Source organism: Ictalurus punctatus, chromosome 9, assembly GCF_001660625.3.
Source record: "Ictalurus punctatus breed USDA103 chromosome 9, Coco_2.0, whole genome shotgun sequence".
NCBI lineage: Eukaryota > Metazoa > Chordata > Actinopteri > Siluriformes > Ictaluridae > Ictalurus > Ictalurus punctatus.
Window position 1 is genome coordinate 19157125 of NC_030424.2, and position 25368 is coordinate 19182492.

Sequence of the window (25368 nt, forward strand, 5' to 3'; positions counted from 1 at the left end):
TTTCATGGTCACATGACGATGGGAGTGGGGGCATTTAGGGTACAGTAGGAAGTGCAACATGTTTCCGCTTAGTTGTCTGAACTAGGAAGAAGGATGCAACTTATTGTGATCACATGACTTCCTTTTGGACGAGATCATGTGATAGGTCTTGTGAGAGGTTTGTCCTATGCGGTAGTTTGTTAAAAGTAGAGCAGGCAGAAATTTCAACATGGCCAACTGGAGCTGTGTTTTTTTGTCTCTGTTGATGGGAAGTTGTTATTGTCAGTATAAACCTACATGGGAGTCGATTGATTCGAGACCCCTGCCTGAATGGTTTGATCAAGCAAAGTTTGGGATCTTTATACACTGGGGTGTGTTTTCAGTCCCCAGCTACGGCAGCGAATGGTTCTGGTGAGTTTTCCCCACACAGTCTGTCTGTCGGTGCATTTGAACCCCACTGTGGTAATTACACTGCTGGGTAACATAGGGGTCCACCAGTGGGCGATATGCGTCCGTCAACGTCGTTTTCTACTACATCATGAAGATTGTAATTCTTAGCTGTACTGCAAGTACCGTCACTCATCAAAAAGATATAAATTGTGGAATTAGACTGTGTAATAAATTTCTGTATGGCGACGTTTGTGGTGAATTTTGTCTATTCCAACTTGACCAAATGAAACTGGTCATGTGACCTACTAGGTGGTGATATGACAAAAATATCATCACGATACTTGAGGACATTTCTATATACACGGTGTATCACGATATATAATTTAGCCAACAAACTGTTTGCAAAACAGTAGTAAAATAAACATAAAAACGCTAAACTGACTTTGATGCTACTTTACTTTAATGCATACAAAGACAAAAAATTAAGCTTTTTTTTAAAAAAAAAATTACAAATATAAACAGTATCCATTCAGTACACTTTAATTTGTGATTATTAAAAATGCAAACAAATACACCACCATATCAACGATGTCAGAAAAACGTGTTGCACAATCATTTATCAAAATATTGATATTATATTGATTTATATAAATATATATTTTTAAACTTATATAATGAAAGTCTTTTCAAGAATCAAGACTTTAATTTCAGCACCTGTTGTTAAGTTACTCCATTTCTATTTGCTAGACTCAGAAAATAACATTGTGTCCACAGGTGGTATTGGCAAGGCCAGAAAATCCCATCGTATTTGTTATTTATGGCTGAAAACTACGCCCCTGGATTCCAGTATCAAGACTTTGCACCGCAATTCACTGCTGAGTTCTTCAATGCCAAGGACTGGGTAGACATCTTTGCATCATCAGGAGCAAAGTATATTGTCCTCACAACTAAACATCATGAAGGTTTGTGTGAATGTCCAGGGAGACCTCCTAGGAAAACTAAGGTAGCTACTGGAAGTGGTATTATGGAGGCCAGCAGAGGGTGCTCACCTTGTGGTCTGTGTGGGTCCTAATGCCTCAGTATGGTGATGGGGACACTATAGTGTATAAACAGCACCATCTTTTGGATGAGACTTTAAACAAAGGTCCTGACTGTCTGTGGTCATTAAAAATCCCAGGACACTTTTCATAAAGAGTAGGGGTATAACCTTGGTGTCCTGCTGAAATACCCCGTTGGTCCTTATCTATCATTATCCCCTAATAATCAACCTCCCTGAATTGGCAAGATCACGTTCCTCTTCTCTCCTCCAATAGCTGGTGCGTGGTGAGCGTTCTGGTGCACTATGGTACACTGGTAGTGGTTGAGGAGATTCCCCCCGTACAATGTAAAGCGCTTTGAGTGCCTTAAACAGGGATGGGCAATCTTATCCGGAAAGGGCCGGTGTGGGTGCAGGTTTTCATTCCAACAAAGCAGAAGCCACATCTATTGAAAGCCAAGATCAATTGATTAAACAGGTGGAATCAGGTGTGGCTCCTGCTTGGTTGGAATGAAAACCTGCACCTACTCTGGCCCTTTCCAGATAGGATTGCCCACCCCTGGCCTAGAAGAATGCTATATAAAGCTAAGGAATTAATTAATGAATTAATTAGAAAGTGAGTCAATGAAGGAATACATTTATTTGATTATTAGAATGCATGTAACAGTGCAGAGCAACCCTTATACACATTTAAAAACCACAGAGGATTAATACACAATATAGAGCCTTTACAGATGTTTTCCTCAGAACCTGAGACAATGAATTATGTGGCAATATACAGTATGCTAATAAGAGAAACAGCACAGCAGCAAGCATGGCCATGTCAGTTTGCGTACAACCTTTTATATATGAATTCAATAAATTCAAGGTTCTTTATTTGTTACATACATATTGGATACCAATTGATGCTGCTTCAGAAGAATTGTGCGTAAATGCTGTATGTATCTTTACTTTATTAAATGAACTGATATTTTGAATTTTATCGGGATTGGAGATGAACTGAGGTTTCAAGGCTTAAGACATGTGATTTCACCAAACTTGATCAGTTTTAGCATACAAAATTAGGATGAAACACATGATCTGGGTGTCAGGTCAAAGCCCTAAAATGATTTTAGAATGGCGAAATTGAATGTGCAAACAAAGAAATGAAGTATTATAAATGTTTATTTCTCAGGTTATACCTTGTGGGGTTCAAAGTACTCCTGGAACTGGAATGCAGTGGATGTTGGGCCAAAGCGCGACCTAGTTTACGAAATATCCAGTGCTTTACGGAAGCACAGTGACCTGCGCCTAGGACTCTACCACTCTCTCTTTGAATGGTTTCACCCTCTTTTCAGAGCAGATGCTGACAACAATTTTACTACCTCTACATTTCCTCAAGAGAAGACCCTGCCTGAGCTTTATGAGATCATAAACAAGTACAAACCAGAAGTACTATGGTCTGATGGAGACGGAAATGCCCCAGACCAGTATTGGAATAGCACTGGGTTCCTTGCCTGGCTATACAACGAGAGGTAAAGAATGCAACTATTCAAATATTAAGAAAATTATTTAAATGTGTACAATAATATTTTGGCTATTTATTGGAGCCATATAGCTTTTGAATTTCTGAACTTTCCACTCACAGAACACGTTTTATTAAAATTGTCATTAGGTTCAAGAGGACATTATTTATAGGCCTACTTGTTTAATTTTTTTTTTTGAGATTTCAAATCAAGTGACCTCTCAAGCAGGCTAATAACTATAATAAACAATTAAGGCAATAATAAATGTAACTTATAAATAACAAACAATGGTGGGTTGTGATTTCCACCATTGTAAGTAAATTTTTTGTTACAATGGTACAATGCGGACCCCCTGGTTATGGTTCATGCACCCTTGGACCCCAAATAGTATTTCTAAATACTGCATGTTTTGTGGACAGGACATCTTAAATGTCAATGCATACCCATATATGACTAATGCTGCATTTACAGCCCTGTGCGGGACACTATTGTGACTAATGATCGATGGGGAAAGGGTAGTATTTGTACACACGGCGGATATTACACATGTGCTGACCGCTACAACCCAGGACACCTGCTGAAGCACAAATGGGAGAACTGCATGACAATTGACCAGCGCTCATGGGGCTATAGACGAGATGCTCAGTTCAGTGACTACCTCACCATTGAACAGCTGATTACGGTATGTGCAGCAAGAGTCACACCATGGAATGTGTGTTACACACAAGGAAATACTTTGTTGCAGTTCTTTTTTATGGCTGTGTCAGAGCTTTTTATGTCCACTTTCCTTGAACATATGATGTTTGCTTAGATGTGAATTTAGATTAATTAAGATGGATTCCAGTGGTAACAAAATAGAAAGTACATTTAAAAAAGCTGTATATAAAACCAGGATTCAGTTATAATTTAAACTACATAACCTGGAAAAGTATAGAATTTAAAGACACTAATATCTAGACATATCTGGACAAGTATTAAGAAAATTCTCAATCTGTTGATTTTAGACTTTGCTACTGATGCAAATTATTTCAAATGTCCAGTTTCTCTGCTACAGTTGACAACCTTTGAAATAAAAGTTTGTAAGAAAACTAATCTGAACATAGAAAATGTGGAAAGTCAAAAAATCATAAAACATTCTCATGAATGTTTCATGAGAAATGGGCTGAGGAGTAATTCACTAAAGACAAATGAGTCAAATCAATGTGTTTAATAAATGTTTTTCACTACATTCTTTGCAGACCCTTGTGGAGACTGTGTCGTGCGGCGGGAATTTGTTAATGAATGTGGGTCCAACACACGATGGCCGCATTATTCCCATATTTGAGGAGCGATTAAGGCAGGTGGGCCAGTGGCTGAAGGTTAATGGTGAAGGAATCTACAATACAACTGCTTGGAAAGCGCAGAATGACAGCGTTACACCTGGAATTTGGTGCGTCTCGTCTCAAATTTCAGTACTGTTTATATAATCCATAGAGGAAACAGGACATGAAGTGAGCAGTTAATTACACTCAACAGTATTATGGTAATAATACTATTGATTGCACTTCCTCGTTGAATCATTATACAACTTTATCTGGAAAATTATGATGGCATTTATGATCCAGTCCATAATGTACTATATTTTGTTTATTTACAAATGAATAAATAATAGCTCCATCATAAATTTAAATACACTATCACGTCATCATGGTTGTAAAAAAAAAAGAAAGCAGCCTGTTTTGATTAATTACAGCAGTGAGATATCGCCGTTTACAATGTCTCAGTTTAAGTGTTTTGTTTTTTGTTCTATAGGTACACATGGAAGCCAAAGGAAAAGGCAGTCTATGCGTTTTTGCTTTCATGGCCAAGTAGTGGATATGTTATTCTCAGTGATCCTATAGTGTCAGAAGCTCAAACACAGGTAATTGTATTTATAGCTTTATCGCTCATTTCATCCATTGACATTCAAGTTTACATAACATTACACTTACAAATTTGACACATACTTTTATTTAAAGTAATTTACAAGTAAGATTCAATACAATTTACACCATAGGGCTGTTAAAGTTGCCAACAGGGGACAGATGGAAATTGAGACTAGCTGATTAGAAATTATTGAGAGAGCCGCACAAAGAGCATGACAAATACAAATGACAAAACCAGTAGGTCAAAGAACATGTTACAAGTTGATGGAAAAATCAATTGCAAGAGGGTGCCATGTAATAGCAAATAACCATGACCAAGCAGCACTATGAATTATTGAAAAACATGTAATAACAAGAGAAAACACATACAGGTGCATCTCAAAAAATATTGTGGAAAAGTTTATTATTTTCTGTAATTTAATTCAAAACAATTGAACTTTCATATATTCTAGATTCATTACATATAAAGTGAAATATTTCAAACCTTTTTTGTTTTAATCTTGTTGATTACAGTTTACACCTCATGGAAATCAAAAATCCAGTATCTCAAAATATTAGAATAAAGAATTTATAATACAGAAATTTTGACCTGAGAAGATCTCTAACCAGCTAATTAATTCAAAACACCTGCAAAGGTTTCCTGAGCCTTTATTCTCTCAGTCTGGTTCAGATACTGTATACACTCACTCATAGGGTTGAGCTTAAGGTGTTTCTCCATTATTGTTCATTGTTGTTTACTTAAACAGAATATTTTTTTTGTCTACTTCTGCACTAACCAGGTGGTGTTACTGGGCTACAAACCGCTGAAATGGATCCCAATGAAGCCAAATGGTCTACAGGTCTACCTTCCTCCTCTGTCTCCTGGTCAGATGCCCTGCTCCTGGGCCTGGACTATTCGTCTGACTGCTGTAGATTAAGGACATTAATCATCTTGCAGAATTGCACGTATTAATATGGGCATGGCAAATAAGCTATGCCATTCTAGCATTTTGTGATTTTGAATTTTTATCCTGTTGTCTCAATGTTTTTTTTTATGAGTTTGATTATCTTTGAGGGTTTTTTTTCTATAATGGAATACGGTGTATGTACGTGAATATCTAATGAAACGTGTGTGTGTGTGTGTGTGTGTGTGTGTGGTTTGCATTAACAATCAAAATTCTAACTACTGTATGTGCAAAGCCCTGTATTATTTTATCATAACCCCAAAAAGAAAGAATGTATTTTAAATTACTCAGGGATTGGGAAATATGCCAACTGGACAATTTTTTTTTTTTTTTTTTTTTTAGATTTTATAAAGCAAAATGTCTGGGTGAATTAATAATAATAAAAAAATTAATGACAAATAAAATTTGAGTTAAGTGTTGCATAGAAAAGTTGCAGTATCTCACAAAAATGAGTACACCCCTCACATTTTTGTAAATATTTGATTATATCTTTTCATGTGACAACACTGAAGAAATGACACTTTGCTACAATGTAAAGTAGTGAGTGTACAGCTTGTGTAACAGTGTAAATTTGCTGTCCCCTCAAAATAACTGAACACACAGCCATTAATGTCTAAACCTCTGGCAACAAAAGTGAGTACACCCCTAAGTGAAAATGTCCAAATTGGGCCCAAAGTGTCAATATTTTGTGTGGCCACCATTATTTTCCAGCACTGCCTTAACCCTCTTGAGCATGGAGTTCACCAGAGCTTCACAGGTTGCCACTGGAGTCCTCTTCCACTCCTCCATGATGACATCACAGAGCTGGTGGATGTTAGAGACCTTGTGCTCCTCCACCTTCCGTTTGAGGATGCCCCACAGATGCTCAATAGGGTTTAGATCTGGAGACATGCTTGGCCAGTCCATCACCTTCACCCTCAGCTTCTTTAGGAAGGCAGTGGTCGTCTTGGAGGTGTGTTTGGGGGTCGTTATCATGCTGGATTACTGCATACTGATCATGCTCTGCTTCAATATGTCACAGTACATGTTGGCATTCATGGTTCCCTCAATGAACTGTAGCTCCCCAGTGCCGGCAGCACTCATGCAGTCCCAGACCATGACACTTCCACCACCATGCTTGACTATAGACAAGACACACTTGTCTTTGTACTCCTCATCTGGTGGCCGCCACACATGCTTGACACCATCTGAACCAAATAAGATTATCTTGGTCTCATCAGACCACAGGACATGGTTCCAGTAATCCATGTCCTTAGTCTGCTTGTCTTCAGCAAACTGTTTGCGGGCTTTCTTGTGCATCATTTTAAGAAGAGGCTTCCTTCTGGGACAACAGCCATGCAGACCAATTTGATGCAGTGTGCAGTGTATGGTCTGAGCACTGACAGGCTGACCCCCCACCCCCTTCAACCTCTGCAGCAATGCTGGCAGCACTCATACGTCTATTTCCCAAAGACAACCTCTAGATATGACACTGAGCACGTGCACTCAACTTCTTTGGTTGACCATGGCGAGGCCTGTTCTGAGTGGAACCTGTCCTGTTAAACCGCTGTATAGTCTTGGCCAACGTGCTGCAGCGCAGTGTCAGGGTCTTGGCAATCTTCTTATAGCCTAGGCCATCTTTATGTAGAGCAAACTTTTTTTCAGATCCTCAGAGAGTTCTTTGCCATGAGGTGCCATGTTGAACTTCCAGTGACCAGTATGAGGGAGTGTGAGAGCGATGAGACCAAATTTAACACACCTGCTCCCCATTCACACCTGAGACCTTGTAACACTAACAAGTCACATGACACCAGGGAGGGAAGATGGCTAATTGGGCCCAATTTGGACATTTTCACTTAGGGGTGTACTCACTTTTGTTGCCAGCAGTTTAGACATTAATGGCTGTGTGTTGAGTTATTTTGAGGGGACAGCAAATTTACACTGTTACACAAGCTGTACACTCACTACTTTACATTGTAGCAAAGTGTCATTTCTTCAGTGTTGTCACATGAAAAGATAAAATCAAATATTTACAAAAATGTGAGGGGTGTACTCACTTTAGTGAGATACTCTGTCTGTTGTGACTGTAAACATTTTAGTAATGAGAAATTCTAGCCATGCATTTGTTTGAATCAGTTTCATAATTCTTTTCCATCACTCACAAGCAGCATTTTTTTACTCTGATATAAGCAAGTTCATTTGAACAGACCCATGTGTGGCAATTCGAAATACCTGCCATAGTCCACTTGTGAAAGTGTTGGGAATCCGAGAGCATCACATGCCACATCGAGAAACACGTGCTTACTTCCCTCCCCCCAGAAACTCCCTATCTGTGTTATTCAGGGCAGCTGTGCCAGGAATAGCGTTGTACTGTTTATCCAGGCCCTTTCAACTTATAGTGTTGGTAAAGCGCATAAATGAAAAGCTGTAGTTCCTCCCTACATTATATTTCTACATTGATGCTATGAACAGAAATGTTGCTCATTTGAACCCTTACTGCCCCTATTCTTTCTCAGGGTTTCGTTTGTACTGCAGAGCAGTAGCATCTGAAATGAACATGGTATGAGTGAGTGCAGGGAAGACTTTTTCAGGTTGACTGCCTATCTTCTATGATGTTAAATGTGATCAAGACGGGGTCAGCAAGAGGTTTCACTGAGCATTTTTTTTTTTTACCACAATATTGACATAAATTGTTGAATGAAGAAATAGTGAAGATGCTATGAAGAATAGGAATGCCTGCGGAAGCTAAAATTGTAATAAACACTTGCTGAATATGTTGCAATGCTTAGCTGGATTCATTCCTGACACATCTGTGAATGAAAATAACCTAAGAAATGTGAAAAAGCGGTACTTATTGGTCTTGGTACTGATTGTCCATTTGGGGGGCTGTGTCCACCCACAGTAATTTTTAAAATGACGTTCATTTGGACATTATGCACAAACACACATAATACTGTAACCACTTCGTTAGGTAACACTGCTGCACTCATGCAATTCCATCAAAGCACGTTAATTGATGATAAATGATTTTCAGGGCAATTTAGGCCACTATCAGGTCTGCCAGCTTCAGGGTAGCTGTCTGAAAGTGGACAGTTTGATGTTGACTATTAAACCATAGCTATATTAATCTTTTAAACAGGAATGGAAATCATTTTAGAAATGCAGGATTATTCCTAACACCCGTAGCACCAATGCAAAGAATGGCAACATTTAGCTATTAAGCATTTAATATCTAAAATGCTGTACCTATGTCAGCTCACCATCGTTACAAAGACACTTTCTATGCAGTGACTGCAGCATGGATGTGGCTGTAATATTCTAAGCTAATGTCCTTGCTTTCTCATAGCTGTGCTCATCTTTTCTGAAAGCTGTATTCATCCTTCTTCTTGCATTCCTCTGGCCTTCCCTCCCTTTCTCTGTGGTGGGATTGTACAGCTCCAGAGCAAGCTGCAATCTATTTCTGTCCCTGTATATTCTCTTCTGGCTGCTGCCAACCAGACCCTGCGTTGTCACGGTGATAGACATCTCCACCAGCCTCCCTCAGCCAATCAACACACCAGGTGTTTATGCCAAGAAACATGATCATTTTCCATTTCCTTCCCACTCCTCTTGCATGAGACTAAGGGATTAGTAGCAAAGCCTAGTGAAGAGCACTCAGTAAAAAACAGGAACCTTAGTAGTGGCATTCTGAGGATGGAAAATGAAGTCTTTAGCTTTGGAGGAAGGAGCTGAACTCCATGGATCAGTCCAGGTGAGAAAGAAGATAAGTATGAATTCACTTGGGTAAGTATATGTGTGTGTCTTGTCAAACAACCCGTAATAGATACATTAGGAGGAGTTGCCTTGTATTGTGTTGATGCTTTTGATGACCTGTATGAGCCCTTAGTCTATAAAAAAACACATTCAACTATGAGGATGCTAAGTGATGTATCAGTTGTGTCTTGTGAGCTGAATTTTCACCACATTTTTATAGCGAGTATTATCTAGTGTCAAGAGTATTATTTAATGTTTCTACCATATTTTTAAATATTACTTTTGTAACTTTGATATATATTTATTCGGACACACTTTTTTGAACTCACTCATAATGCAGTCTTTAGTGAAATCTGCAGTGAAGTATTTTGTCTCATTATACAGTTTAGCTTGTGAAATGCAGAACTTCAGTTCTATCATAAGGAAACAGTGTGTGTTTCCATGACGATGAGTTAACGATGGCTCCAGATGGAGTCCACCTCCTGAAGGCATTTGCAAATTCGTTTCATTCATTCTCATTCATTTCCCAGATCTTTATATGGTGTCGAATACATACAGAGACTAAAGAATACCACTATCCAATCCAGACACATCCTACTTACATACATTGAGAAGACATTTCTCAGTGTGTCCTACTAAATAGAAATGGAGAGTATTTATCATGCCTCTGACAGCCAAAGCACTGGCTGAGTGTGCTCCATTCAGTATTTCAGTGGTCTCTGTGTAGCTACTCACTGAATAAGATAAGCGCATACTAAATACAGCAAAAATAGGTATTTTGTTGCCATGGGAACATTCCTCATGCCTTCTCCCCATATGGCAAACGACATTTACATTAAAAAAGGAGATTAAGGAGGCTATTTACTTGAAATATTTTGGTGCTATTATACTGTACCTCTGTCAAATAGAATTGAATGCATACAACAGTAAACTGACAACAATCTAAACTCTTTATTCAGGTCTTTGTTAGAAAGTTGAATACATAGTGTGAAGGGCCTGTTACCACCCACAGTGAGAGGAAATATGCTTGACGGTATGTTCCATTAACTATTTTGACCATACCTCTGTTAGAATCAGTTGCTATTAGTTAACATATTTTGTGTAATGTAGCCATTTGTAACAGATACTGTATACTCATGTATACTCATATACACACAGTATAAACAGATGGATGACAAATTAAAGGAAAAATGGTGACTTTGTTATGCAGTGGGGGGAATTTTGCATTCATAGTTTTTGTCCACTTGTCCCCTTAGAGGAAATGGACTCTGAAAATCAATAGTCATTTTGGACTGAGCACCTTTATCCTGTGATGAAACCTTTCTATCCTGAGAGGAGTGGTGTCTTCCAGGATGACAATATCCTCATCCTCAGGGCACGAGGGCTCATAAAATGGTTTGATGAGCAAGAAAGTAACATACACTATATACACACAATTTTAATTAATTTATTTAAAGCAATATTTTATCTATATGCTTAAAGGGTTACCCCCAGCATGCCTGCCAGTTATCAAGTAAACAAGTTCCACAAAAATGTTGGTTTTCTTTTTTAATTGCTATTCTGAAATAAAGCACAGCACACTCCAGGTGTTCAAAAAAGTTTTGACTGGCAATGTATTTATAAAATATTTGTTCATTCATGTTCCATAATGGATTTACTGTATCCTGGTCAGGATTGCAGTGGATCCAGTCTATCCAAGTAGGTGGCAATACCCCCTGGACTAGATGCCAGGCCATTGCATGCTCATTCACCACTAGGGGCAATTTAGGGTAGCCAAACCTACAGCAAGGAAACTGGAGAACCCAGAGGAGACCCGTGCAGATGCAGGGAGAACATGCAATATTCTAAACATACAGTAACCCAAGTTCAGGATCAAACCAGGGACCATGGAGTTGTGAGCCAGCAACACTACCCACTGCACCACACCACCATGCTGTCTCTGCATGCGGTTTTAGTCTAACAGGGATATGATACTCTACTTTTGGCCTCCAAATGTTTTTGAAACTGTGTCTATTTACAATTTCACTGGTATGTACTGTTCATCATAACCACATATTCTATCCTCATTTTCAGCAGCAGCATACATATGAAAAAGATACTTTGTTTTTTTTCCCCCATTCTGCTCCAGTAAAGTGTGTGTGTGTGTGTGCGCGTGTGTGTGTGCATGTGTGTGCATGTGTGTGTGTGAAAGAAAGCGTATGACTGAGAGAGAAAGGAACTGGGTGTCAGATCACATCTAAATAGTCAGTAGCCATGAGTTGTGCCTGGGGTAGTGGAAAAGCCAGGCAACCCAGTGGGACAGACCATTATATTTATAGAGAGAGATGAGAGGTTTGACCTTCACTGTTCATTGAGGATCAACCATTTAGAGCAATAACTCAACATGCTCAATACTATAGATACAAGTGTCCTATATGTTGATTGCCACATGTTCTTCAATACATGCATTGAGCACATTATTTCTTTTAGTTCAATACCTGTTTTGTCAATAATATGCTTCAATCATTATTTTTAGACTCTATAGTGTTAGAATTTCACTTAATAAATAATTTGTATAATCATAATAATGTAAACTCTTTAACATCTGTACTAGATTTGATTCAAAGCCATTTAAACATATGCATTATCTCATGCTATTTAAACTCTCTCATTCATAGCAGCACCCAGTTGTTGTTGTTTTTTTGCAATCCAAACTTGGTATTTATAGCAGGGCAAATATTTGTAATTGTGTAAATTGTTTTACATTAAGCATTTAAATGACACAGACAATTGCTTAAAATTTTATGAGGTTTATATGATACATTATGAATTTCTCTTTCTATAATTGAAATTTATTATAAGGTGATTTTTAGTTGAGCATTTTCATGTACTGTGCTGAGTCTTGTCAGCATGTGTTGGTAGTTATGCCAAGTAGCGTACCCCTTGAATACGCCTTTTATATTGTTAGATTGAGTTATATTGTTAGTTATATTGAATACTTTCTTATCTATAATAAGCAAAAAGCATTTTATTTAAAGGCACGACACAATTCATGGTGTACATACTTATCTATGCAGTTCACACTGAATGAATGATGTCTGTGCACTGCTTTCCATGCCTTTCAAAGTGGTCTTCACTGTGGGCTGTTGCATAACCCCTAACAGGGCCCCTTTGCTATTTTTGTTCCTGGATACACGTCTCAGTGAGGTATTTTCTGTGGTGACTCGCTTACATCAGTAGGTCTGATAGTGTACCCTCAATACACACGATGTGGATCATTGATGGGGCTTATCTTTGGCTTATTAGGCTTTAAATCTGTTTTCTTTGAGGGTTACATACTGGAATATGGAAAATGGGAATTGTAAAGGGAGCTGGAAATGACTGGAGATACTGGACAAGGCTGTATTTGAACACCAGGTTTGTAAATGGCAATTGATATTTTTGATGTTCTTGTAGCTGTGCTTGCTAGAGGGTGACTTGCCAGTTATCTGTCCTTGACTGCTCTGCTCTTGTTCACCATGTAATTCATCCATCATGCAGTCCTCCAGTCTTTCCTGGAGTGCTGCTATGGATGTCATTTATAAGACTACTTGGTTTTATAAGTTGCCAGGCTTTGGCTCTTGTGACTGTTGATACAGTGGGGTGCTGATACATGACGTAATGTCATTCCCCTGACTACGGCTATATTTTTCTTTGACTTGATATTGCATGTTGTTTCACTCTCCATGTTGTAGCTGGGGGTGTTCATGCAGATGTGTAGGAGTGTTGTCAAAATGGGAAGTGGTAACAGTTGGTCAAACCTGTGCACTTTTCATTCATAAGCCAGAACAGTCTACGATGACGATAATGATGGAAAGCATGATTCTCTATACACGTAATTGTAGTTATTCCTTTATGCAATCTGTTATTCCACATTTAGAAGATCATCAACCATTATGTGGTTCTGAAATGCTCACCATGAATGAGAGCACACTATTACATTTGTTTTTTTTTTCATGTCTTTCACTCCTTTGTCCACTCATTAATTCATCCCCCCCCCCTCCTACAGAGGGAGACCCAAGAATGAGATCAGAGTGACCTTGAGAGGAGCGCTGGAGAATCCTATCACCTCTAGAGACCCCTCTATACCACCTCCACCTCTTTGTATAAAGTGAATTTTGACAGTGGCAATGTTTCAAAGTAAACTGAAGTATGTGGTTCAGGTTTCTTTTCTGACATAATGATGTGAAGTCTTCTGATGTCCTAATTAACACAAGCTAAGAGGTCTGCACCAGATAATCTTATATAACCTCATTAAAGTCACATTGTTCGATGTGAAGATATGAACTACTCCTGGTTGTCTTTCCTGATGCTGTTATTGGTGTTTTATATTTTACAAAAATGATACATTAATAGCAGTGTTTGTTTACTGTTATGCTAATTAAGTGAAAGCTTATTTAACTCTCATCAAATAGCCCTACTACCTGTCAGCTGTACCCCATGGCAGTCATGTCAGCTGTCTAGAATCAGTAGGTTATATGTAGGTTATAAAATATGTGGGTTATAAAAGTAAAAAAGTAACCACCTTAGGAAATGTGGAATGTGTTTATACTGAAATATATTTTCAAATCAGAAAGTTAGGCTGCTCCTTTCCACAGATATGTGACATATACATTACAAGCTTGCTATAAAAGTGGCCATTTGCACTATAAATAGTCATAGGCAAACATGAAAAGGGATGCAGCTGTTAGATAGTGCTTAATCACCTTGGCATCATACAAACTCTGTTTAGAAATTTATTTGTTAATATATAATATTGAATTAATTTGTCTTCTTCTTCTTCAACTTCTTCTTCTTATTCTCTTCCTCTTCTTCTTCTTATTATTATTACTATTACAGGATGTTTTATTATAATAGATATGTAAATTACTTTCTGTGATATTGAAAAGTCCAGGTGACATTTATTCTTTTCAGTACAATTTTCATGTGTTATTATATTTTGATGCATCATTATATTTGTCTTTATTACTTCCCTTTAGATAACCTGGAACTGGTACATAAGACTAAGAGTACACTGAAGAAGGAATAAAACCAGAAATGAAAACATTGGAAAGAAAATTATCCATCATTTTTTGAGAATCACGCTATCAACCTGAAGACTACATCTGTACAATTTGGAACTTATGGCACTTAAACAAGATATTACACCAAATTAATTAGGACATTTTATACAATGCAATCCTGAAAAATGAAGTAGCAAAGATGTAGCAAACATAAGTATTGATATTAAAAAAATAATATTTGCATCATGGCAACTCCTGAACCCGCTACTGCAGTAGGATGTTCCCCAAAGGGAGGCACTTTGAAAGAAGACAGATTTTCTGATTCTGAAATGGCCCAAAGAGATCATTTTCCTGACACCAAGGACAACATACCACTAACAGAAAGATCCCACAGAGATGATTTGAGGTCATGTCCCAGTACTGAGACACAAACAGTGGGGTCAGGAACTAGTCCCCCCTTACAAGCCAGTGAGCAGAACCCAATCTACACATGGAGGAAGACACAGCGTTTCCCTCCCCCTGGCAAACGGTTCCAATCAAGTGTTAACCTTCTGTCAGCAGGTGTGCACAAAAAAGAGCTGAAAGTGAAGAAGACAGGAAAGTATGTGTGCCATTACTGTGGGAGAGCATGCGCCAAACCCAGTGTGCTGAAAAAACACATACGTTCTCACACTGGTGAGCGACCTTATCCATGTGTTCCTTGTGGATTCTCATTCAAAACTAAAAGCAATTTGTACAAACACAGAAAGTCTCACACACATGCTGTCAAAGCAGGATTGTTTCCATTTTCAGAGCAAGATAGGAAGCTTAGTAGTATGGATGAAGTGACAGTTGGAGTAGGAGAAATGCACTCGGATGCTGAGCAGAGCAGTGACACTGATGAGGAGGTGATAGAAGGGGCAGCTCTTGCACAGAGGCAGCCCTTGCACAGGGGCAGCTCTATCCAAATGACGGACAGGGGGAATACTGTACAGGAAAAGTTTGGTAGACATACACAAAAGATTCCTGGGATAACCTTTACACAAAGTTCATCAAATGAGAGTATATCAGGAAAAGTATCTTTATGGCAGTTTAGAGAAATGATGACACCTGTTACTGTCACTCAGGTGGACCAAGAACTTGAGTCTTCTACCATAAAGCAAAGACTTGCCCTTAGGCTTTCAGAGAAAAGAAGTCAAGATTCTCTCTCTCTCCCCAGCTCATACAGCAAAGGCAGCACTGACTCTGGCTACTTTTCACGCTCAGAAAGTGCAGAACAGCAGTTCAATCAACCCAGTGCAAATGCCAAGTCATACCAAGAAATTATGTTTGGGAAGTGTTATAGACCAAGCGCCAAGCCAAGGCAATCAATCACTGTACAGACTTGCATGACAGACATAAATGAGACTCCATCCAGTTTTATGATTAAATTGACCAAAGGAATGGCACCTGAGGACGCCACATGCCATTTGCACAGACGCAAAAAAGACCTGGCTAGATCAATAAAAATCGAATCAGAATCTTTTCAAGAAGAAGAGTATCAGGAAATCCCAGAAATGTTTCAGTGTAGGACTGAGCTATTAGAAACCCCACCAGAATGTGGTTTACTATTACGGAGCAACTCTCTTCCAACACCATCTGATTCCAATGTAAGTACACCACGGGCGCTAAGAAGCAGTAATTCTTTTGATGAGAGGATGACAAATGAGGAAATCTCCTTTCGTAGCTCCATGGGCATGAGAAAGCTCATGAGACAGGCTGCCTTTGAACATTCTGCACATGAAGGACATGGAGAACCGGATAACCACACTTTGGTTTATGGCCTGAAATCAGAGCCAAAAGTTGACAGTGCTGATGATTCTAAAATTGGAATAGAGAATTGTCCAGAATCAGAGTCATGCCTCATGTTTCAAAACCACATGATGGAAAATGCTACAAGGAAACGTAGAAAAGGAAAGAACATAATGGAAGAGGAAGATTTTCCAACCCAAAATAAGCCTTCATGCTTGCCTGACCTCACAGGGGACCTTTGTACAAAGCAAGATATTATGGATGCTACATATACTGATACAGAGAGATGGGCTGGCAGCAATGTTATCTCTGTAATTCAGCACACAAAATCATTAAGTAGGCTGAGTTCTGCAGAGAAGTCCACTGATTTTGAATCACAACAGTTCAATAAAAGTACAGTTTATCAGTTAATTGCAAAGGAGCAGATTAAGGAAAAGTACAAAACTGACTCACTCATGCATTCTGGTAAAATAGAGAGTCAATACAGTGGAAGTAGTTTGATCTACCAGTGGTCTCATTTATCTAAACAACTAGCTTTTCAGTCTGGTATTCAAGTTCCAGAGATTAGAGTTACAGAGGAGCCTGACAAACCAGAAAAAGTAAGAGACTTGCAGGTTAGACCAAATGAAAAAAACAGAGAAGAATTCCAGTGGCCTCAGAGGAGTGAAACTTTGTCAAACTTCCCAGTTGAAAAGTTACCGCCAAAAAAGAAACGCTTGCGTTTAGCTGAGATGGAATGTTCCTCTGGTGAATCAAGCTTTGAATCTGCTTGTACTAGTCTCTCCAGAAGCCCAAGTCAAGATAGCAATTTATCTCACAGCTCAAGCTTTTCACAATCACTTGACAGAGAGGAAAGTATGAATGTCGCATCTCCTGCTAAATCGGATGAGTTTAATAAGTGTTTGGAGTTCTTGTCTGTTCCAGGAAGCTCAGTAAGCCAACAGAGGGAGATGAGGCGCTCTGCATCAGAACAGGCACCCTGCAACTTACCCACTGAATTACCAGAATTTAGAAGCAAGTCCTTTGACTATAGCAACCTTTCTTTTGCAATGAGCCCTATCCAAAGTGACATCTACCCCAGTGAATGTGGATTTAAAGAACGAAGAAGAGGCTGTTTGGTTAGACAGGCTTCTTTGAGTGGTGATCCAGAGACTTCAGCACATGATAAATCTATTGAGATGAATGCTACACAGGGAAGCTCAGATGCAGTTGAAATGGGCAGGAAAATGTCTTCATCAGACAAACAGATTTTGTTGGAAGGTTCCTTTAGTGGCATTGAGAAAATGAGATACTCTTCGTTGCATGGAAGTGTTTCTCCACAGCAGATAATTACACCGGACTTGTCTAGAATGCCAGAGCAAATACCCCATAAACAGCCTCTTCTTCCCCAGACTTTACAGATGCATCAGTATCATGGCCTAAAGCAGAAAATAAAGAAAGAACCTGAAGATTTAAAAACAGCAGAAGATCCTAGAATCGCTCTGGCAGATCTACCAGAAGACCATTCACACAGTGTGACCAATGTCCTGTCAACAATAGCAGTTCTTTCACAAGCTCAGCCTTCTTTAGCCAATCAGAGCTTACATGGTTTGTTAGTTCCAGTCAGAATTCAGATGCAAGTACCATGCTATGGAAACATCACATACACTAGTATATCTCATATTCTGGATTCTCAATATGCGATAAACTTAGCACCTAATAATGTTTTCACTCAAAGTCAATGTTTGAGTGTTACATCACAACACAGAGTAGGTTCTGATGTATATCAAACACCAGCACATCCAAGAGAACTTCTGCACAACACACAGTCATCACCTGCAAAACTGAATACAGGCATACCTCTGTCCTTGACCTCTAGAACCATTTCAACTACGGAGGCTCCAAGCAGTGGATGTAGTAAGCGAATGCTTTCTCCTGCCAGTAGTATTGAGCTCTTCATTGAAGCAACTCAGCAAAAACGAGTCAAAGATGAGAATATGTATGGACAGATTGTAGAAGAACTTAGTGCTGTAGAATTAGGACATCCTGATCATGGAAAAGAGAAACAGAAAAACGAGAGTAAGTCAACACATGTACAAAATCCATCTGTGACTATTGAGGAGATTGAAATGAAGGATCCTAATATAGACTTCTACCATAAAGCAGGCTTACCATTGCCCAGCAGTGTTTCTCCAGAAGCAGTTTTGGTAAATAATTTGCCTATACCAGTGCAGATTGCCACAACGACCTTACCTAGAGACATTGCCAATATTGGGATACTATCTCAGTTTCCAGGTCTTCACACTACAACATGTGTGAGTTGGTGTTATCTCAATTGTTCCAAACCAAACAGTACTCAAACAGCACCTAATTTCTCTGTGTATGCCGCTTGGTTCATGAGATGCCACAATCCAAATCCACCAAGTCTCAGTACTGGAAAGGCCCTTGCCCTTCTCCAATCTAAACAGAAGAAACAAAATTCCACATATACAATCGCAGCCATGTATCAACCAGGAATACTTGTTACTTCAACTATGTCAAGTCACAAACAGGATCAGGTTGGTTTTATACTTTTCCTTGTCTTGTTTATCTGGTCTTTGTGTATAAATTCAACTATATTAGTTTACTTAACATTTTTAAAAATTATTTTAATTTTATTTTTTTTACAGGGGACCATTGAGGCTAGGGTGGGAGACATAACATATGATACACAAATGAAAGATATTAAGCAAAAATGTAGACCTTCACGTGAGAATAGCAAGGAAACTGAGGCACCTTTAAGGCAAACAGAGCCCGCTCGGGTAAAGATTTTTGAAGGCGGGTGAGTAGTATCTTTCTGTACAGATACCAGAAGTGTTTTATTGATGAAAATCTTTGCTAATATATGTACAAATTTTCAGGTACAAATCAAATGAGGACTATGTGTATGTCAGGGGACGTGGCCGTGGGAAGTATATTTGTGAAGAGTGTGGTATTCGATGTAAAAAACCTAGTATGCTAAAGAAACACATACGTACTCACACAGATGTGAGGCCCTACATATGCAAATGCTGCAACTTTGCCTTTAAAACAAAAGGTTGGTTTTTACCACATTTTTGTAACACTCAATGTTAGTTACTCTTAAATATATTTGCATCTGATGAGGTCAAACAATGTCTTTTTTCAAATAAAGGGAACTTGACTAAGCATATGAAATCAAAGGCACACTTGAAAAAATGCCTTGAGCTTGGTGTTTCACCCATGAATTTGGACAATACAGATGTTGCTGGTAAGTCCTTCATGGCTAACAGAATATCTGTAATTTTACTAGTGTTTTACTGTTTAAATGGGGACAAGCATAAACAATTAGTTATTACAGCTGATTTCTGAAAATGAGAAATTAAATTACTTAATTAGACTTAATTAATTAATTAGATTCTCTGTTGATTTTCAGAACATGAAGATGATGTACAGAAATCATTAGAGATCAGACCAGTAACGGATGCAGCCATTAAACATCAGTTCTCAGATGTGGATGACTCAGATGGGGGTGAGGAAGATGGAGATGAGCCAGATGATGATGAAGATGATGAATATGATGGGGACACTACGCCAAGAACCCATTCCAGAAGCACAAGTCCTCAGCCTTACACAATTAACAAACCATTTCCCACCATCTGCTTCACTAAGAACTTAGATCCTAAAGAAAGGCTTGAAGCATCATCAGTCAGTAATGAGGATGATCTGACTCTTGAGCATACAAGCACCTCATTTGATCCCTGTACACTTCAACTGCTCTCTCCTTGTTGGGACTCACCTCATCAAAGGAACATCTGTCAACGAGGGGATCTGTCCCCACAAGGTCATCTGACAACAGGAAGGGCTCCCTCCCCCTTGAGACCCATTTTTCCAAGGCGAGATGTAAACATCAGAGGGGATCTCTCACCCATTCGCCAGCTCTCACCTGTAAGGCCCATTTCACCAGCGACAGATGTTTCAAGATATCGTGCATCCTCCCCACGTGGTCACCACAGAGGCATGCTTAGGGCTGCATCACCACGCAGGGGGACCTATCAGCATAGATCCTATGTGGATTCACGCAGGGAGATAAAATGTGAAGCCTCTTCCCTAATACAAAGCATTGCAATGTACCCAGAAATGGTATGTCACTTAAATGTAAAACTTCTGATTGTTAATGGCTTTAATGTTCTAGTAGACATTCTAGTTCAACCTGTAATATCAATAACCATGTAATAACATTCATAACAATATGATCATTTGATCACTCACAATATTGTGCTAATGTTTAATTCAGGATAAGCCAGAGGCCATTCTTCAAAATGTCACTGATGGCATACACTTTGGTAGCGATGCATCTACCCTCCCCAGCCGAGGCATCTTCAGCCACTTGCCTTTGCACTCTCAACAGCAGGTACAGACTCCCATTCCAATGGTCCCCATTGGAGGTTTAAGAATGCCTTCCGTCTGCCCATCTGGTGTTTCTGTAGAGGGACACTCGCAGTCATTACCACAGGGGGACATATCAGAGAGGGCTAATTCCAGGCTAGCGTCAGTTTCTATTCCAGAACCTGGAGTAAGCAACATATCATCCCAGAGGAAGGAGCAGCCAACATCTTGCACTGGCCTTGCCTGCAAGGACAACAAGCAGGAGGAGAGTGTGCACATCTGTGCAGAGGCTATTGCATCCCTCAGGATCACATCAGAGGATATCATTGGTAATCCTCCTAAAAGCTGATTCAAATAACTTGCTGCAAAACATTTTGTTAAGTCAAGCTAAATCAAGCTCGTATGATGATTGTTGTTTTGGTAAGGTGCAATATGTGGCCAAAAGAAACGATAAAGCGTATATGCACATAATTTCATATACAGATGCACAGCACATATTTTAATCAAACTGCCATATCAAAGTCACATTTCTTATAACCACCACTTATTATGTCCATATATATATAAGGCCATATAAATATTAATATGCAGTCCATTAATATTGAAGAGGTATTTCATGAGATTTATTCAAAATTTCAGAATCATTGGAAATTATTTCTATTTTTTCAGCAACTAAAATGTACCATCACTTTCCAAATCTATTGCATTAATATGTAATGATCATGACTATAACTTAATCATCCCCGTCTGATCAGCTTGTGCCTTTTTAGAATTGTTTGCCTATGCCTCAGTGAGACAGAAGTATTGGATGTATTGTAAAAGCAGTGAATATAGTGTTAGACTGATCTGAAGTACTGTTGATGCTTTTGAAATTGCACTCAATTCACATTACATAGTTTGAATACTAATTCAGTAGTGAAATAATATTCCTTGGTATATAGTTGTTATTTATGTTTTGCTGGTGCAGTTGTTTAATCTTTGGACTTTTCAGCACTTATGCAACACAGTGACATGTTGTTCATGTAGTTTATGATATAACAATGTATTATTGATATGATAACCTAAAGTCATTTGTAAATGTTATGCAGTTAGATGACTATGTAAAGCACTTTCTACTGAAGTAATTGACTGATGGTGTGCAGTTGATATTTGGGCTATTTGGAATCATTGTATGATTGATTTTATCAAATGGCACAACATTCCAGCCACTGTTTAGTCAATTATATGCACATAAATATACACATGGTGTTGGGTAGTACAGGATTACATATCAACTAGATTATGTATTCAGGTTGCAAAAATTATGGACTACATATAAACCGGATTATGCATTCAGGTCATGAAAAAGTAATAAGGCAATCAACCGAGAATGCATTAAAAACTATTAATTTACATTTTGTATACATTACGTAGTCACATTCTATCTAATAATAATCACAATTGATTAGAAAAAATAGGTATTGTATGTTTACATTTTTTTCACATACTAAGCAATTGAAATCATGAAGTATAATGTAGCAAACCGAAATATAATTTTTCTAACATACAATTTAGGCACAACATTTTCATATTTCTGAATGAATATTAATAACCTTGAACTATACCTGCCTAATAACTGATCATAATTAACAAATTATGAAATTGTTGTATTTTTCATAAATCCATCTTTATATATCAGTGCCTGAGTACATTTTCTAAGTAATCTGCCCAACACTACGCATATTCTCATGAACACACAAGCATATACATACACACCTAAGCACACATGCACTCATGCCAAGGTACACACACACACAAACACACACACACACACACACACACACACACACACACACACACACACACACAATCATGTACTGTAATTATTTTTTTCTAGTGTGTCCTGTGTGAGAACAGTTGAACAAGAATTGATGTCTGTACAAGTTTTTTTCTTGACATCAGATTTGAATTGAACTGTGTGTCTGATTGTATATAGTTTTAAGGTGCAATTGTTTTTAAATGTCTCAAAATGACAGTATTGTATTAGACATAGAGAGGAAATATAAATTAGTATGATATTTTGGGACAAGATCAATCTAATGTTCCATTTTAGTGTTCACTTAATATAGGCTATAGTCGAAATTTATATTCAGTGGGTGTTAAAACAATGAGCTCATGATAAGGTTAGTTATATGAAAGACTTTTTATGTCATGTTTACATTATAACTAATAGGGTTTTTTTGTTTCATTTAGTTCAATTGTATTTATTGCATTTGATATATCACCAAAGTCTGATATATCTTACATGAACATCATTCACAGGTATTCAGAAATATTTATTTATTGCCCATGAAGGCAGCTGATTTCTCTATGATACTGTGTTTTTTTCTTTTCTGATTACAAGATGTCCATAAGTATATTAAAGCTATATGATAAGGATTTATCAGCAATGTTCTTACCTCAAATTACTTACAAATAAATGTTTAATAAAGAAAATAGAGCAACTTGGAATTCATTTCCCCTATACTCTCTCTCTTAAAAAAAGAAAGAAAAGAAAATAAGCCTGTAATTTATTTTAGAAGACCTTTTTGCTGTTGCAATAAATGCCGATTTCCTCCCCTCACTAAAACAGCTAGAAACACCTTATGACACGTAAGACACAGTCCAGCAAAAGTAAAACCTACAGTACAGGCCAACAATTTGGAAGCAATAATCATTATGTGTAAGAAACTTTTTCCAAGAGTGAAAGTACAATAATACATTTATTAACATTCAACAAAAGATTTGACTAAATGTCTGCAGCAATAATATATGACTGATTCTTATTTTTTTTCTGCAGTTTGCATTACAGATGCATACAATCAGTTATATTTACTTAGGTTGCAGACCATCAAGGTGTTTTCCTTCAGAACTCGTGGAATATTCCCGTTTGCTCAATTCCTTGCTGAGACTAAAGTGGAAAGTCATCACCTTGTGACCGACCGTAACTCCACATAGCTAGCCTATAAAAGGTCCCCACTACATCACACTTGTCCTATTTCACATCATTGTTTTACCAAGGAGTTAAGGAAGTAGATTCATAAATGCTGAATATAGCACTCTAAACATTTGCTTCTTGCTAATAAGCCCAATATTGTCATCTTTACATCAGCAATGTAAAAGGAGAGTGTGAAGATGTGTTGACATCGGGTGATGGTAATTCTATTATTTTCACAGATTTACAGTTGACTGTGTCATTACAATAGACACGTGGCCTATTGTCTGAGTCAGCATGTGGCAATTTGCAGACTGCAGACAGAGTAACTAATCTTATAACCCTAACGACAATTACATAAACTCATAACTTGTGATTTGTTGAACTATGTTAACTTTCCAAACCTCTTGTATTTCAGGACAAGATGTGCTGTTTGTTCTGCCAAGCCCTGATGGAGTTGGATAATGAACATGATCAATACCTAGATTGCTTGTGGTCTCAACATCTTTAAAAAGCACTTGCTCTAATTGCAGCATAACGCTATTAGGAAATACTCCTAATTCATTGACTCCCTCCAAGTCTACATTGCTTGAGCAAGAAGTGAAGCAAGCATCATATATGCCTGCAGAGCCTGGCAGGAAGTAACAGATGAGCTGTGTCAAGAACAGAATGGGCAGAGTGAGTGTTACCAGAGTGAGTGCTACTATTCTGCCATCAGAGCAGTTTGAATATAATTGTGTAATGCAGGAACACAGCACAGCAACAACAGTGAATAAGTTGTAGACTGGTGTTTAGGCTGCCTTTAAATTACAGCTGAATTTTCCACGAAATATGGCTGAACAAACATCTAAGCAGTTTTACAGTACATCTGTGCAGGTGAGTGACTGGGCTATTCTGTAATGTACCAATTTCATTAATAAGCATTTATGTGCAAAGTTGTGACCTGATGTAGCCGTGTCCATAGGTTTGAGCAGAGTCATGTCTAAAGACTTATTTTTTTCCTTTGTTATTGCCATTATGTTACCCAGATACCTTTATAAAGAACCAATATGATGAGCCAACTAACTGTCTGATATTGTTAGCACTATATTCTGCATGCTAGATGTAGTGCGAGATCAAGCTTGACAATTAGATAAACCATTATCATATCACACATACTATAAAGTGTTGGCTTTAATACTCTGTATATACTTTAAACGATGCCCACAGCAAGAGATGCAACGGGCATAGAGATCCTGCAAACAGCACAGACTGTGACAATTCAAGATCTTTTCCAGGTGTATAATCTGACAGAACTCTCTGTGTGTGTGTGTGTGTGTGTGTGTGTGTCTGTGTGTGTGTGTGTGTCTTTCATAGGCTAGTTAATGGAACTGGAAGTGATCGCGGAACAGGAAGTGGGTGATTAGACCTCGTGGGATGGGCCCTCTGCTGGTGTAGTGGTGTCATTACCTGAAATTATGTAACTTGTATACTTTTCTAATGCTATAGCAGTGTATCAGTTTAGATCAATCACACAGACATCAGTCATCCAGCCAATCTTGCAACATAGCTAACATTATAATTACCTTGTCAACTATTTGCTAGCAAGATAAACATTTGAGGAACAAAATGCTGACAGTCATCAAAAGAATGTTAATTTTACAGTAAGTAAGGTGTTTGGGGAAATTTGTCACAGTAAAGGTATTGCTATAGGTGTGAAGTAAAACCTAAGTTGACAGGAATCTTCATATTCATAAAAGACTTGAAATAGTTCAAAAACATACTTAATT

General features: G+C 38.2%; 2 protein-coding genes across 12 annotated transcripts; both read left to right on the forward strand.

Annotated features, from left to right (window-relative positions):
- Nucleotides 1-121: 121 nt before the first annotated feature.
- Nucleotides 122-6163, forward strand: fuca2 (alpha-L-fucosidase 2). Its single transcript, XM_017476294.3, has 7 exons — nucleotides 122-390; nucleotides 1144-1331; nucleotides 2580-2919; nucleotides 3382-3592; nucleotides 4149-4339; nucleotides 4702-4810; nucleotides 5594-6163. Exons 1-7 carry the CDS (start codon nucleotides 209-211, stop codon nucleotides 5729-5731), a joined length of 1359 nt encoding a protein of 452 aa, XP_017331783.1. The 5' UTR covers nucleotides 122-208; the 3' UTR covers nucleotides 5732-6163.
- Nucleotides 6164-9333: 3170 nt separating this feature from the next.
- Nucleotides 9334-25368, forward strand: hivep2b (HIVEP zinc finger 2b). 11 transcript variants are annotated; one of them, XM_053682743.1, is made up of 10 exons: nucleotides 9334-9520; nucleotides 10450-10523; nucleotides 10747-12886; nucleotides 13518-18818; nucleotides 18930-19081; nucleotides 19161-19336; nucleotides 19433-19528; nucleotides 19694-20400; nucleotides 20555-20975; nucleotides 24018-25368. In XM_053682743.1, the coding sequence occupies exons 4-10, from the start codon at nucleotides 14757-14759 to the stop codon at nucleotides 24062-24064; spliced, it is 5661 nt and encodes a 1886-aa protein (XP_053538718.1). In that variant the 5' UTR covers nucleotides 9334-9520; nucleotides 10450-10523; nucleotides 10747-12886; nucleotides 13518-14756; the 3' UTR covers nucleotides 24065-25368. The 11 variants fall into 11 exon arrangements, 9 of the variants coding, with proteins under 9 accessions (XP_053538718.1, XP_047013691.1, XP_017330793.1 ...); XR_008397015.1 differs by having other exon boundaries at nucleotides 9334-12886; nucleotides 24018-24475; nucleotides 24956-25368; XR_008397016.1 differs by having other exon boundaries at nucleotides 9334-12886; nucleotides 24018-24277; nucleotides 24956-25368.

Coding starts and splice junctions, on each gene's coding strand:
- hivep2b (XM_047157735.2), top strand. CDS start 14,757: ATGGCAACTCCTGAACCCGCTACTGCAGTAGGATGTTCCCCAAAGGGA. Junction 20,401..20,554: donor TTGCAATGTACCCAGAAATG/GTATGTCACTTA, acceptor TGTTTAATTCAG/GATAAGCCAGAGGCCATTCT. Junction 20,976..24,017: donor CACATCAGAGGATATCATTG/GTAATCCTCCTA, acceptor CTTGTATTTCAG/GACAAGATGTGCTGTTTGTT.
- fuca2 (XM_017476294.3), top strand. CDS start 209: ATGGCCAACTGGAGCTGTGTTTTTTTGTCTCTGTTGATGGGAAGTTGT. Junction 391..1,143: donor TACGGCAGCGAATGGTTCTG/GTGAGTTTTCCC, acceptor TTGTGTCCACAG/GTGGTATTGGCAAGGCCAGA. Junction 2,920..3,381: donor GCCTGGCTATACAACGAGAG/GTAAAGAATGCA, acceptor CTGCATTTACAG/CCCTGTGCGGGACACTATTG.